The sequence below is a fragment of the Procambarus clarkii genome, chromosome 6 (genome assembly GCF_040958095.1).
Source record: "Procambarus clarkii isolate CNS0578487 chromosome 6, FALCON_Pclarkii_2.0, whole genome shotgun sequence".
Lineage (NCBI taxonomy): Eukaryota > Metazoa > Arthropoda > Malacostraca > Decapoda > Cambaridae > Procambarus > Procambarus clarkii.
The window spans coordinates 14,658,552-14,675,011 of NC_091155.1; the positions used below are offsets into that span (position 1 = coordinate 14,658,552).

Here is a 16,460-nt window from a genome sequence, read left to right on the forward strand (position 1 = left end):
GGACACTAAAGCCCCGAAATCATCTCAAGATAACCCAGCTAATTATCATTTGTTACCTTGTTTGGTGGCTTTTTCTTGGTCCGAGGGACCAAGTCTCTTCAAGCACCTTGCACCTCTGTAGAGGCAGCCAGGTTTTGGTCTCTGGACCTAGGTAGGCTTAATGACTTGCAAAGGACTGACTTGGATGGAGCTATCCAGGTAGCAAACACCGGGGACCTACCAAGGACCCACCAGAAATGGACGTTTCATTAGTGTCATTTTTTTTCCTCCATGCAATGGTAGAGTAACTGTATAATTTATAATTGCTCTATCATGAAGTATTAGTAGTATTTCATTATCCTGCAATTTATTTCAATAAGGGTCTTATTTATTTTTTCCGCAACACAAGTGTCTTGTCCATTTTTAAATGTTTACCATTTTGTTTAATTGTTTTATTACATGTAAATGTACAGTAAAAATACAAAATAATTGCATAAAATAGATTTCCCATGAATGTTCACAACAGATACTGCAATAACGTCTTTATCAATGACTTCGACGATATTTTTGGTACTGATCCATGATAGTTATATATATAATATCCACTATATATGTCAAGCACCAGACATCACTAGATGGTGCAGATGGTGACATATGGGGTCCTGTGCAGTACTGACATATGGGGGTCCTGTGCAGTACTAACATATGGGGTCCTGTGCAGTACTGACATATGGGGGTCCTGTGCAGTACTGACATATGGGGTCCTGTGCAGTACTGACATATGGGGGGTCCTGTGCAGTACTAAGGAGTACGGCTTGCTGAGCTCCTTGTATGCATTACGCATATGATTTGAAGAGTGCTTCATGTTTTGACAAAATGCACATTACGAGAAAAATTAGATTTGCTGTCACATGTTGCATCATTATAACTAAGGAAATACATACACATGGAAAAAGACAAAAGCAGGCATACACATAGCAAAGAAAAATAAACATACTTATTGATATGTAGATAGATATACTGTACATAAAGGTATATATATAGTCATGTAAATACGAAGACAGTAAAGGATTGTGATAGGGGTGGATGCATCAGAATGTTAAGTTGGTGATAAAGACACTATGAAAGAGGAAGTGGTGGGTATACAGAAACAGAGATTAGGCAGACAAATGTTGATTACTGAGAGAGAGAGGGGGGGGGGAGAGGAGAGGGGGGGGGGGGAGAGGAGAGGGGGGGGAGAGGAGGGGGGGGAGAGGAGAGGGAGGGGGGGGGAGAGGAGAGGGAGGGGGGGGGGAGAGGAGAGGGAGGGGGGGGGAGAGGAGAGGGAGGGGGGGGGGAGAGGAGAGGGAGGGGGGGAGAGGAGAGAGAGGGAGAGGAGAGGAGAGGGAGAGAGAGGGAGAGGAGAGGGAGAGAGGGGGAGAGGAGAGAGAGAGAGAGAGAGAGAGAGAGGGGGAGAGGAGAGAGAGAGAGAGAGAGAGAGAGAGGGGGAGAGGAGAGAGAGAGAGAGAGGGGGAGAGGAGAGAGAGAGAGAGAGGGGGAGAGGAGAGAGAGAGAGAGAGGGGGAGAGGAGAGAGAGAGAGAGAGGGGGAGAGGAGAGAGAGAGAGAGAGGGGGAGAGGAGAGAGAGAGAGAGAGGGGGAGAGGAGAGAGAGAGAGAGAGGGGGGGGAGAGAGAGAGAGAGAGAGAGAGAGAGAGAGAGAGAGAGAGAGAGAGAGAGAGAGAGAGAGAGAGAGAGAGAGAGAGAGAGAGAGAGAGAGAGAGAGAGAGAGAGAGGGAGGGAGGGAGGGAGGGAGAGGAGAGAGAGGGAGAGGAGAGAGAGGGAGAGGAGAGAGAGGGAGAGGAGAGAGAGGGAGAGGAGGGAGAGGGAGAGGAGAGAGAGAGAGAGGGAGAGGAGAGAGAGAGGGGGGGAAAGAGAGGGAGAGGAGAGAGAGAGGGGGGGAAAGAGAGGGAGAGGGAGAGAGAAGAGAGAGAGGGGGAGAGGAAGGGAGAGAAAGAGAGGGGGGGGGGAGAGAAAGAGAGGGAGGGGGAGAGAGGAGGGGTGGGGGGAGGAAAGGACAGAGGTTGAAAGTTCATAAATTAAAGAATTACATGTGGGGGCTTCATCATGGTCACCTGATGGAACTATAGGCTAGGGTAGAGCAACCAGAGCACACAACTGCCTCTATGCCAGCAATTTTGGCAGGGCCTCCAGGTTCATAGCCAAGGTAAAGTGAAATTATGTGTGTGTGAACAGCACTGCAGGAAGCAAATGATCTTTTCTGGATTTCTAAAAACTGACTTCTAATAAAGTTATCTTTGTTGCTACTGTTAAAAGGCAGTCTTTCTTGACAAGACGAGTAGCCCGCCAAACACACATCGAAACTACGACATTGGTACAACGTTCGAACAAGTTTTAACACCACCTAACCAGTTATAACAACCAATATAGCAAGTTGTAACAACGTTCTAATAAGTCATAAACACGTTAAGTCAAGATGTAACAACTTTATTACAAGTTGTAACAAGAGGAAAATAGAGACAGTCACGGTTTGTGTTTCCAGGGAGATTACCTTAGCATGGGGCCCAGTTGGGAACAATTTGTCCAATTTGTCCATATATGTTTATATGTATGTACAAACACACACAATCTTATATCCATACACTTTACATTTTGTTGAGGATTGATTTGGTTAATTTGTTTTGTGAGGAATTTATTACAACATAGCGTTAATATTAGACCTAAATGTTTAGCATTGAGGTATTTAAATAATTTACAGATATTTTAAGTGAATTTGTTTACATTTTAAAGGACTACTGTATTTGTAGTTGTATGTGCTCTGAATTTATCTTGGCAAGTTCATATTCTTCTAAATAGTTCCAGTAATTGTAAGTGAGCTTGAATTATTGCATGGTATTTTAAGTATTGAAATATAGTACATGAATATTCAAATGTTCTGTATTGCATGCATTTACATATTAACGTTACTGTACTGTATTTAAAATGTACGTGTTTGAAGCCTTGATGGTACTGAAGGAACAAGACCAAGTATTCGTATCTTTTTGTTTAGATTATTATATAAATTTGCTGGGATACTGAATTAGGGTTATTGTACTCAAACACCCTAATGTGATAAACCGTATCTTGTGTTTGTGTAATGACTTTTGCATCAATAATTTGGTCAAATGTAGAATTGTAAAATTTTACTATTTTCACAAGAGTATATCTTGAGGTTATCTTGAGATGATTTCGAGGCTTTAGTGTCCCCACGGCCCGGTCTTCGACCAGGCCTCCACCCCCAGGAAGCAGCCGTGACAGCTGACTAACACCCAGGTACCTATTTTACTGCTAGGTAACAGGGGCATAGGGTGAAAGAAACTCTGCCCATTGTTTCTCGCCGGCGCCCGGGATCGAACCCGGGACCACAGGATCACATGTCCAGGGTGCTGTCCGCTCGGCCGACCGGCTCCCTTACATAGGGTACATAAGCTGTCATAATTAATTCTAACAAGTCTTCTGGTTAATGTATTACAGTGCACGTTATCACTGTATTTGCTAAATTCAGTTGGTATAAATTATATCATTTTTTTTTACTTTTTACTACAATATGTACAGCACAAAGAATAGTTAAAATGTCAAATCAAAACATACTTGGGTCATAATATTGCAGCTAAAGTACTGTTTTTTTTATTAACCTCTCCTCATTGTCTGCACATGAACTGGCTGTAATGAATTGTCACTCTTTATGTTAATCAAAACAGTTGTTTAAATACTGCATGTGACATCTTTTATTGCTAACACTCGTGACAAAACAGGCCGTTACCCAAAGGTGGAAATGCTCGTGCTTCCAAGAAACGCCACTACAATGATGGGATTTTTGTCCTCTACCCAACACAAGAGAAATTCCTTAATAACGTTAGTAATAACTTTACAGAAAAGGTTATAACGTAATGTGTGCCCTGTATTTTAATAGTTTTGGCTCCACATTTGAAACAAATGTTTGAAAGGGATAAAATATACTCAAATATATTTAAATGCAGTAAAAAAAAAACTCTTAATAGTGACTTACATTAAAATAGTAAAAAATTACAGTAAAATAGGTACCTGGGTGTTAGTCAGCTTCCTGGGGGTGGAGGCCTGGTCGAGGACCGGGCCGCGTGGACACTAAAGCCCCGAAATCATCTCAAGAAGAGAAGAAGATACATTAGTTAAATGGTATTCCCTGTAACCAGAAACTTCTAGTCTGTTAGATAAACACTCCTAGTACGGTGAGACTTCGTTATACCGTACTATGTTTTACTCGTGCAAGATTAAAATCTTATGCAATGAAGACAAGTCTTACTGTTTCTCAAATGCTTTTCCAGTAAAAATAGTTTAGAACAGAAGTTACAAAAGACTTTACATTCTCTGATTATTTGTGTATGATGAGAATGAAACGAAAGCCAAGGCTAAATAAACAGTACTGTGTTGAATTAGAGATATATACAAGAGTTGTTACATTCTTGTACAGCCACTAGTACGCGTAGCGTTTCGGGCAGGTCCCTGGAATACGATCCCCGCCGCGAAGAATCGTCGTTACAACCAAGTACACATTTTACTGTTGAGTTAAACAGGGGCTACAGTTAAGGATTGGCACCCAGTAAATCCTCCCTGGCCAGGATACGAACCCATGGCAAAGCGCTCGTGGATACTTTACATGGGCCAGCCTTTGTGACAAGTAGAATGTGACGTGTTATCAGTAAAGTTATTAGGTACTTGGTATTACGTCTTGTACCAGTATCATCTATGATAGGTGTATTAGTAGTAGTAGTAGGCATCCATCAGTCTCGGGAGACTATGGAGTTGCGCTCTGGTTGTCGGTCTGGAGTGGCCTCACCAGGGCGCAAAGTCAGGGTAGGTTGATTAGGTATTTATTTGGTGGCAGATAACAATGCAAAATCAAAAGACATTTTAATTTGATGTGCCTTTTTTGGTCTGAGGAAAGCATGCTCATTACCATAACCTTGTTGGTTGCATGCTCCTAATATGGTTGCCCTTTAAGTAGAGGTAGGTGTATCCGTGAGTTTGTAGTAATGGTTGAGGTGGTGCTCATTTTGGATGGTAAGTAACAACAATATGGTAGTTTAAATTGTGTTATATTTACAGTAGTTATGCCAGATTGTTGCACTCTTTTTTTTTTATATTACAGTTTTAAGTTTTCTTTAGAATTTTTTAATTTGTTTATTTCTAGTTTAAGATGCATCAGATGCCAGAATAGTGGCAAGAAGTTGTTTGAACTTTATGCTTTTCTCAATCCTCTTGTCTTGAGGTTTTCACCTTTCCTTCTCTGGCAACAACCCCTTTTATAATTTTTTTATTCCTTTACATTTCCTTGACAACCATAATTTTTTTGAGGACTGGCTTCTCAATGTAGGCAAGTGGCACCTGCTGTACTTCACTGTTGGCTAAAGTAACACACAATTTTCCAGCAAATATTTGATCATGAGAGTACGGTTACCAAAACTTCAAATTGATTAGTAGTAGTAAATTATTTGTGCAAGTTGGTGTGTGCTGCTTTACTTTTCAAACAGGGTAAGGTTTCACAATTTAAACTAGTTTGGGTAAATTTTGTTTATGCTGATGTGGACACGCTGGACTTGTGATCCTGTGGTCCTGGGTTCGATCCCAGGTGCCGGCGAGAAACAATGGGCAGAAGTTCTTTCACCCTATGCCCCCTGTTACCTAGCAGTAAAATAGGTACCTGGGTGTTAGTCAGCTGTCACGGGCTGCTTCCTGGGGGTGCAGGCCTGGTCGAGGACCGGGCCGCAGGAACACTAAATAGCCCCGAAATCATCTCGAGATAACCTCAAGATGTGGCCCCAAGTCCCATCAGCATGTAGTGCAAACAGCCTAACATCCCCTACAGTATAGGGGTGGGTGGGGATTGGGCAGAAATCCATCTTCTCTATTTCTTCACCACTAAGGGTATAAATGGTTTCAGCTATAGGATTTCTTTTCTCCTTTGACTCTAGAAAACAAAGGTTGACACATGGCTTTGCGCAATGTTTGTGATTAGATAGGAAAATATGTTGGAAGTTTATGGTGAAAGCGTGTTCGTTATGCTTCGTTTATGGGAGACAAAGTTGAGAGAAAGGGAGAATGAATGGGTTGGTGTGAGGATTTTAATGATATGGAAGAAAGTAAATGTAATTGGTGAACAGCAAAAGCTTTAATAATATTATTTTTTTTTTTTTTTTGAGATATATACAAGAGTTGTTACATTCTTGTACAGCCACTAGTACGCGTAGCGTTTCGGGCAGGTCCCTGGAATACGATCACCTGCCGCGAAGAATCGTTTTTTCATCCAAGTACGCATTTTACTGTTGCGTTAAACAGAGGCTACAGTTAAGGAATTGCGCCCAGTAAATCCTCCCCGGCCAGGATACGAACCCATGACATAGCGCTCGCGGAACGCCAGGCGAGTGTCTTACCACTACACCACGGAGACTGATATTGTGATGGGGTTTCATGGTGTTCAGTGAATACGTGACACTGGGTTTTGACTGAAGGATAAAAAACAAAGAAAAGTTTCATATTATTAATGTGTATCTTAAGAAATTTGATATACATAAATATACATGTTATCGAGTTCAAGATGAAAGGTAGATCAAATCTCGTAGCATGTTTGCTCAGTAAGAGGTATAGAGGAATAGAAGAGGTGAGAAACGATGGGCAGAGTTTCTTTCACCCCTATGCCCCTGTTACCTAGCAGTAAATAGGTACCTGGGTGTTAGTCAGCTGTCACGGGCTGCTTCCTGGGGGTGGAGGCCTGTCGAGGACTGGGCCGCGGGGACATTAAAGCCCCGAAATTGTCTCAAGTTAACCCCAAGATAACCTCGAGGATATTGATCTAGACTTCTTTTAAAGGTCAAATGTATCACATAGAAGGAGCAATGGCTTCAAGCTCAACAAGCTACAGTGTAGGACAGAAAATGGGAGAAGCTTTTTTACCCATAGGGGTTAAACACCAGATTGGTTTTATACTGCTCATTTGTCACATCAATATGCTTTATATGGTAGCTAATCACAGAGCATTTCTGATCTAGATAATTTCTTGGAATTCTTGAGTAAATTTATTCCCTTATTAGATTTGGATTTTTTTTAACAAATTGAGATTCAGGCCTATCATAAAGAAGTTAGATATCTCTAGGACTTTAATATCTGGGAGCCAGATAGTCAAACTTTCATTGTACGACGTTTGCTCTGAACTAGCTAGAGGGGTAGGCATGTGAGAGGTTGTGTGAGCATGGCCTTAATGCACTTTAAGATAGTATACGGCAAGCTGAATAAATTTGCTGAAGGTATGCTAAGGGTCTGTGCTGCCTCTTAATATCCACGGTGATGGGTTGGCGTATGCCTTTCCATTGGAGACTTTCAGCGCCGTGGAGAGGGGGGACCTGCTGCCTGGGTAACAGCTTCTCCCCTGAATCAACCTACCCTAGCTTTGCGCCCTGGTGAGGCCACTCTAGACCGACAACCAGAGCGCAGACCGACAACCAGAGCGCAACTCCATAGTCTCCTGAGACTGATGGATGCCTACTATGTGATGGGTTGTCTGGTCCGGTAGCCTTAGTTTCGTCTTGTGATGGTAGTACTTGGTACAGTACATGAATGGTAGTACTTACTTCCTCTACCATCACCTCAATATTTGACAGTCTCATCTAGGGTCTGGGTCTCGTATAGGGTCATCTAGGGAAGGGCCTGACAGCTGAGTGGACAACACTTCTGATTCGTTGTTCTGAAGTTCCGAGTTCGATCCTCGGTGGAGGCAGAAACAAATTCTGCTGATTTTCTTTCACCCTGATGTTGCCTTTTCATCTAGCAGTAAATAGGTACCTGGGAGCTGGACAGCTGCTACGGACTGCTTCCTGGGGTGTGTAACAAAAATTAGGCCCGGTCAAGGACCAGGCCTCGGGGATGCTAAGCCTGAAATCATCTCAAGAGTTAGGGTTATCTCATCTCTAACATTAGGAGATGCTCAGGCTCAGTTGTGAACACTCCATGGAAACTGTCATTTAGTACCTCATAAATTTATACCCCTTTCATTTTATGTAGTCTTATCACTGTATTTGTGCGTACTTGCCTAATTATACTCTAATTGTGCTCGTGGGGATTAAGCTTTAACTCTTTGGTCCTACCTCAGAACTATCAATCAACTGGTGTATGTGTACACATATATACAGACACACACACTGCCTCATGCATAGAAGTGTGTTAGAACAATAAGATAAAGATAACGAACCTGATTAGTATACACTTTGAGACTAGATGGAATTAGGAATGGTGATACCATTGAAGATGTTCATACAAGTTGGTGAATTGTTAGATTTAAGAGTGCATGATAAACGAAATGATGTAAGAGACATATCGAGTTGAGTTGAGTGAATTTAAGAGTAGGAGACAGGAAGAAAAATGACAGGTGAATGATAGAGAGGATGTTGAGATAAGGTATGAATAATACCTAAGTGGTAAGAGAACAATGGTGAATGAAACCAGTTTGTTAGAAGGGAGAAAGTGTTAAATAAAAGGGTCCTTGTCAACTTACAAGGGTCACTTTACGTATGTCTAGTAAGCATTAGAGATGCTTCTGCTACTGTTGATAATTAAACCCAAGTGTGGTAATGCTGGTACTCTGTAATACTGACGAGTTTGAAAAGTACTGAGTAGATGTGTCACTTGCAATGTCTTCAAATCATTCTCTATATTACTTTTACTTTTTGACATTGGCCTTCCCGCTCAGTGCAATTGAAAAATAGGGTAATAATGTATGTATGTAAATGTATGATTTGTCTATCAGTATTATCTATCTGCCCATATAGTACCTATATCTATTGACATTGTCCCATACCTAGTTGATACCTGGTTGATGGGGTTCTGGGAGTTGTTTTACTCCCCAAGCCTGACCCGAGGCCAGGCTTGACTTGTGAGAGTTTGGTCCACCAGGCTGTTGCTTGGAGCGGCCTGCAGCCCCACATACCCACCACAGCCCGGTTGGTCCGGCACTCCTTGGAGGAATAAATCTAGTTTCCTCTTGAAGACGTTCACGGTTGTTCCAAGCTAAATGGGGTACAGCAGATGCACCACACCTATCCCAACAATTTGTACAAGGCTTGAAATTTTGGAAGGTGTAAAGTTTGAATCAGTATCAGGTTGTATTTAATTGGTTGTGGATGTTATTAACAATACCAAATAATACTCACTGTTTCAAACTTCTACAATAAGAATTCTGTTATTGTGTTCAATAATATTCTCCAATATTTAGTCAGTTAACTAATTATTTGATAGACAGAGGTTTCTTAGATTCTTCTGTTGTTAACTTGGGGTTTAATAAAGGCTGTGACTACAATGGTTACTTTGAAGTTGGACATAATTTGAATACTTAATATAAGAATGATTTAGTGTTGGTAATGTTTAATGTTTTAAGAAGTCATAATTATAAAAAGATTTGAAAACTAAAATTTGTAATCACGCATTATTCCTAGAATTGTGCAGGCTATTAAATTTCATTTATATATCTGGATCTGTGAATCTAGGTCAATGATCTAGGATTCTTCCAGGTATTTCAAATTGACATCTAATAGTAATTTGTTAACAGTATGTGAAAATGGCCCCAGAGTAACCATAACTTCACATGCAGGCGATGAGTCACAATAACGTGGCTAAAGTATGTTGACCAGACCACACACTGGAAGGTGAAGGGACGACGACGTTTCGGTCCGTCCTGGACCATTCTCAAGTCAATCGACTTGAGAATGGTCCAGGACGGACCGAAACGTCGTCGTCCCTTCACCTTCTAGTGTGTGGTCTGGTCAACCTAACTTCACATCATTCACCTAAGATATGCATTGCATGCTCAGCTCTAATTTTGCTGTGTGGTGCTGCTTTCATGTCCAGGCTACAAGAGTTTGGAGGATCGTAAGGAGAATCGAGAATCTGCATGGCGTAAACCTGGTTGGGACGAGGTTGTTGCCTACACTGTTCCCCTCATAAAGGAGTACTACTCTCGTATCCTCCTCCCCACCTCCTTCAGCCCCACACATTAGGTCAGCCAATGCCAAGACCCATTTGAAGTGGTCACCTAATGTAAGGTTGAAGAAAGTAAGGTTTGCACTGGCTGTAATTAAGCCTTGTCATGTTATTTTAGTACTGTTCAGTACTTTATATTTTAGTTTTTTAAGTTTTATTAGTATTATTATTTTAAGATTTAGGAGCAGTACTGGTAATGATTTTCTTTTATAATTTTTGTTCTTGAATTTGTCTACTACTTGAAGTATTTCCACAAATTGGATTATATTGGAAACATGCATATAGCCACTTGAGTGCTAAAGGAATGAACATCATCCAATTCAGAGTCTTAAAAAAATATTAAATAGGGGAGTAGTTTAAATAGTGTTGTAAACATTACTCACTCGTATATTTTTTCAGCATTATTTTCTCCTATATCTTCATTCTCGCTGCTGGTGTTAGCTATGGGATTACTCCCATAGAGGCGTGGTCGGAGATCGGGCCGCGAGGCTGTTGATCCCCGGAAGCTACACAAGGGAGAGCCAGGAGGGGTGTCTATCTTAATGCATTACAAGTGCATATGGTTTACTCATCTTTATTCTGGCTTTCTAAATGAGAGAACATAAATTTAAATCCTGAGCAGCGTGGAACAGTTTGGACACCGTTCACTGCATTTATCAAGTGCACCCGGTGATAATTGTGTACCGAGATGGAAAATGGTTATGGTTTGGAACTAACATGACCTGTTGTAGTAAATAAGTCTTTAACCTGTAAAATACAGTTAAGCTATAGAGCTGCCGTCTGTGCTCTTCAAATGTATTAAACGTAGAAAAAATACAATTAAAATGCTTATACATAAGAAAATTGGTTTATAGGCATGCTATGGCATACAACCCAAGTAACTTTTTTTTAATCTGGAACTTTGGCATATAAGAGCATACCTTGCCTCTTGTCTTTCTGTATGTTACTCATATCAGTTATATCCTTGTTGAATGTCCTGACTTCCAGGACGAGCATGTGTCTTGTTTTCCGACTGTCCTTCGCGGTCGCTTGTCCCTCGATAGAATTCTTGGCGATTCGGATACTTTTGATATCGTTCGCCTTATGCGTTTTTGTTCTCGTATTGGCATCCTTGGTGATATTTAGCACCTTCTGATTATCCCGCACATTTGATGGTGCTACATAGCCTTCCCGGTTTGGTGCCTTCTTTTGATAATTACTTACTTATCACAGACTTTATAACATAGGATAAAAAGCCCACAATTATGTATTTATGTATTTTATGTAAAAATTTGAACTACATCTTTTGTACTCATGAGTGCCTTATCAAGGTCTGAGTATACAATTTAGACAAAACCTGATCACAACTACAGTACTAATATGGTTGTTACGTACCGAGGATTAGGTCCTCTTATTGTTGTTGACCTCTTGATCATGTCTGTATTCTCAGACATGAGAATACGTATCATCCTGATCTGTATTCTTTGAATACAGATCAAAATCTGTGTTCTCTTGAGCGCAGGCAGGAGAGATACATAATAATTTACACATGGAAAATATTAGAGGGGCTGGTCCCAAACCTGTACACAGAAATAACACCACATGAGACCAGGAGGCATGGCAGGATGTGCAGAATACCCCCGTTGAAAAGCAGAGGTGCAACAGGTACTCTGAGAGAGAACTCTATCAACATCAGAGGCCCGAGACTGTTCAACACGCTTCCACTACACATAAGGGACATAACTGGCAGACCCCTCATAGTGTTCAAGAGAGAACTGGATAAGCACCTCCAAAGGATACCTGATCAACCAGGCTGTGACTCATACGTCAGGCTGCGAGCAGCCACGTCCAACAGCCTGGTTGATCAGTCCAGCAACCAAGAGGCCTGGTCGACGACCGGGCCGCGGGAACACTAAGCCCCGGAAGCACCTCAAGGTAACCTCAAGGTAAGGCAAGGTATGTCGCCTACATTCCCGACTGTCAATGTTCCCGAGGGGATGCCTTCTAGGAAATTATGATCAGTTGTCCTTTGTCTTGGTGGGATTCTGAGAAATGGAGTTGTTATTAATAAAGGCATCTCTCCGGATGCTATCGCTCATAACTCCCCTCCATACCCAAAGGAAGAGTGGCTATTGAGACTACTTGGATTCATCCATCTATTCAAATAGATTAATCTTAAGCACTGTAGCCCCATTAACCACTCTCCTTTGGGTATGGAGAAAGTTATGAGGGTATCTTGAGTATAGGAATTCTGTAATCTCCTTTGTATGTTAGTGGTCTTTCTGGCTTGGTAATTAATGTGATAGTGGCATTCTTGAAGTAAATGGGGTATATTCCGGATGTAAGAGCCATGTTTAATATTTGAGTATATTGATAGATTGCCATCACTGGAAGATTTATCAATGCCAGTTTATTTTGCAAATCCCGTGTGCCTTGTTCCTGAAACCTCAAATTGTTTTCCTTATTTCCTAAGGGTTCTTTCATGAAAGGTGTTTCCTCAGTTGAGGTTCCCCTCTTTTTAACTTATTTTTTTTTTTCGTCCTTCCAGACCTTTCATGGGTTTCTGTGATCTATTTGGATTTGGCTTATTAGATCTTTTCATTTGTTGGTGTTTTCTGTTTGGCATAAACCTTGCAGCTCTCCTGAGCCGGGGAGCCGGTCGGCTGAGCGGACAGCACACTGGACTTGTGATCCTGTGGTCCTGGGTTCGATACCAGGCGCCGGCGAGAAACAATGGGCAGAGTTTCTTTCACCCTATGCTCCTGTTACCTAGCAGTAAAATAGGTACCTGGGTGTTAGTCAGCTGTCACGGGCTGCTGCCTGGGGGTGGAGGCCTGGTCGAGGACCTGGCCGCGGGGACACTAAAAAAACCCTGAAATCATCTCAAGATAACTTCAAGATAACCTCCCTGAAGCTCCCTCTACAGTCTTTTGTACTTTTCTCTCTATCCATTATGTGGTATAATTTGTAGCATATTGTTATATTTGGTTTGTAATATTTGAAGGCCAGCAGATGGTGGTGGGTGTGGGAGTATGTGTGGGGAGCTGTACTCACCTAGTTGTACTTGCGAGGGTTGAGCTTCGGCTCTTTGGTCCCACCTCTAAACTGTCAATCAACTGGTGTACAGATTCCTGAGCCTATTGGGCTCTTATCATATCTATATTTGGGACTGTGTATGGAATCTGCCTATTTAAACAAAATTGAAAATTTCACAATTTCACATTAAGTTAACAATACACACAAATCACAATAAAAAAACCCACTAAGAAAGCTTAGGAGAAGCTTGGGGATCCTAGTGAGGGCAGTAGCACTCCACGTTGCAATTCTTGACCATGTTGTGGTACAGTTGACTAAGGCGCATCTGGGAACATCCCGTGTGTAGGTTCGAACCCTCATCACGGCCCTTGTGGATTTGTTTTTAATTCACAAATTTAATATTTCACCAATTTTTATCTTATATGCCATTCTGAGCCCATAATGAATAACGTTCATTTTCATAAATAAAACTAAACTATAGTTTGAGAGTATAGTTTACTGTAAAAAAAATAGTCAATGTGGCCCTCAAAATATTTGCAAAATATAGTTGCAACAAAGATATAACTCCTAAAATTATGGGTTTATGAATAAACAGTGTTTATGACGCCTTAGAACTAAGAACATTGCACTTATGTTTATATGAACATGTTTGCTGTTGATGCTAAGATTATAGGGAAGATAAGAAACTTAGAAGACCTGGACAAAATAAGTATATGGAGCATCACTTGGCAAATGGAAATTAAAGTGAATAAATGCCATGTTATGGAATGCGGAATAGAAGAAAATAGACCCCACGCAACCTATAAATTATGTGAGAAATCTTTAAAGAATTCTGATAAAGAAAGTAACAAACTGCGTACTCTTAAGCGTAGTGTGTCCCTGTGGCCTTCCTCCTACCACCGTAGCCTGTGGTGGGAAACAGCTCTGGCAAGGTTGCGTATTGGCCATACGCGCCTAACTCACGGACACTTAATGGAGCCCCGCCCTGCTCCTTATTGTCCTAACTGCATTGTCCCTCTTACAATTGTGCTGAATGTCCTGACTTCCAGGACGAGCGTGTCTTGCTTTCCGACCCTCCCTCCCCCCCCCCCCCACTGTCACTTGTCCCTCGATTGAATTCTTGGTGAATCGGACACTTTTGATATCGTTCGCCTTATGCGTTTCTGTTCTCATATTGGCATCCTCAGTAATATTTAGCGCCCTCTGATTATTCCGCACATTTGATGGTGCTACTTAGCCTTCTCGGCTTGGTGCCTTCTTTGATAATTACTTACTGATAAAGAAAGAGATTAGGGGTGGTTCTAGATAGAAAATTATCACCTGAAGATCACATAAAGAACATCTGTACAAGGAGCCTAGGCTACACTTTCTAACTTCAGAATGGCTTTTAAATACATGGATGGCGAAATAATAGAGATTGTTCACGACCTTTGTTAGACTAAAGCTGGAATATGCAGCAGTTGTATGGTACCCATATCTTAAGAAACACATCAACAAACTGGAAAAGGTGCAGACATATGCCACTAAGTGGCTCCTAAGAACTGAAGGAGAAGAGTTATGAGAAGAGGTTAGAGGCAATAAATATGCCAAAACTAGAAGATAAAAGAAAAAGATGCGATATGATCACTACGTACAAAATAATAACAGGAATTGATAAAATTGATATGGAAGAATTCCTGAAACCTGGAACTTCAAAAACAAGAGGTCATAGATTTAAACTAACTTAACACTTTCGCTCACCCCGCGCGCCACCCCTCGACAGGGCGATATGGGCCCCAGCGTGTCACGGAAGCGCGCGTTAATTCCAAAAAGTGTATACTCTCCAACTTTGTCACCTCAATTCTCCTTCTACGAGATTAAATTTGGTATCATTGTGTTCGCAATAAAATTCTCTACAGCACTAAATGCATATAAACTCCAAAAGCCCGGCTAATTACCCGCAGCAAACAGAGAAAGTGCGAACGAGTTACCCGGGAGCGCGCAAACGGGATAAAATGTTTTCACTATTTTCACTCTGGTCACCACAATTTTTGTCCTAGGTCTTTCATTTTGGTCTCAATGGGTTCGTAATAAAATTCTCTAGAGGAACATTAGCATATAAAAAAAAAAACCTGGTCACGCTCCAACCGCCGTCGAGTTGAAGACGGGCCACGCGTTAGCCGTGAGTGAGTGCTCAGAGGCCTTCCTGCTACACTCCAAATTCCCACCCTTTTCAAGCCTTTCTTTCGCAATTTTCTTCCTGGAAGGGCCTTGTTCATGATTACTATCCATCGTGGAGTAAGCGTAGATAGTTTCTAAAGCTGCAGTAAGAAATATAGCTACGGGAAATAGCCGAAATGTTCACACGTTTGAGATGCGAGGGGAGGCGACATTGGTCACAACAGTGGAGCAAAGACAATGGGCCCACGGCATGTGCCAAGCCGCCTGAGGACCATGAGGCTCAACAAAGAAAATGGGAAGACATCGGCGCACATTTTAAAACCAGTCCCCAAAAAATCGGATAAAAACCTGATTTTTGGCGAATTTTTAAAGTGGATGACGCAATGCTGCGTCATCCCCGAGCGAAAGTGTTAACAAAGCTGCCGAAGAAATACAAGAAAATTCACTTTCACAGAGTGGTAGACTATTGGAACTAGTTAGGTGGCCAAAATGGGGCTACCTAACCCTATTTCAAGCTGGGTATTGATTCCATTTTTGTGTCTTTTGGTCTCTGGCCTTCTCCCAATTTCTGTTGAACCAATCTTGTTTCCTAGTTCTGCATCTCTACTTTGGAATAATTTTTTTGTGCCGTTATCATATATTTCACGAAACTTGACATACATCTCATTTACTTCATGTCCTAATAGCAAGTCTTTCCAGTCAAATTCCTTAAAGAAATGTCGGAGTTCCCCATAACAACCTCTTCTGAAATCAGGCTTTTCAACTGCTTCAATCTCATTTTCTTCCGGATTATAATGCATTACATACTTTATTCCCAAAAAGACATGGTCACTTTTACCCAAGGGAGGGAGGTACTGAATGTCAAATATCTCTTCCTCTTTCCTGATAAATATCAAATCCAGCATGGAGGGAACATCCCCTTCCCTCATCGTCGTAGCTTGTTTAACATGTTGAAACATGAATGTTTACAAAATAAGGTTTGCGAATCTACAAGTCCAAAAATCCTCTGTTCTAGCTTCATATGCCTCCCAGTCTATGGCTTTCAAGTTAAAGTCGCCGTCTACCAACAGGCGTGATCTATCGTTATCCGCTCTCACTATACTCTCATTATTGTTATAAGCCCCTCTCGTTTATTATCCAGCTCCTCCTTTGACCATGTGTTGCATGGCAGTGGACTATATGCATTTATGATCGTTAGTTTATCATCCTGGTTGCAGGTATCTAGTGCTATTATGTCAACTTCTCGTGGATTGGCTATCATTATT

At 41.5% G+C, this 16,460-nt stretch overlaps 1 protein-coding gene across 4 annotated transcripts in view; it reads left to right on the forward strand.

The window, feature by feature from the left end:
* Positions 1-16,460, forward strand: part of LOC123753937 (protein NipSnap) — a 32,113-nt gene that overhangs the window by 9,325 nt on the left and 6,328 nt on the right. The window contains exon 6 of one of the 4 annotated variants that reach the window (XR_006772336.2): positions 9,889-10,097. The exons of 1 other annotated variant lie outside the window; for it this stretch is intronic. Coding sequence is in view for 1 of the 3 variants with exons in the window: in XM_045735933.2 (XP_045591889.1) it covers positions 9,889-10,037 (149 nt within the window). In the remaining 2 variants the exon portion in view is untranslated. The remainder of the gene's footprint in view (positions 1-9,888; positions 10,098-16,460) is intronic. 2 more of the 4 variants (XR_006772335.2, XM_045735933.2) reach the window with 2 other exon arrangements.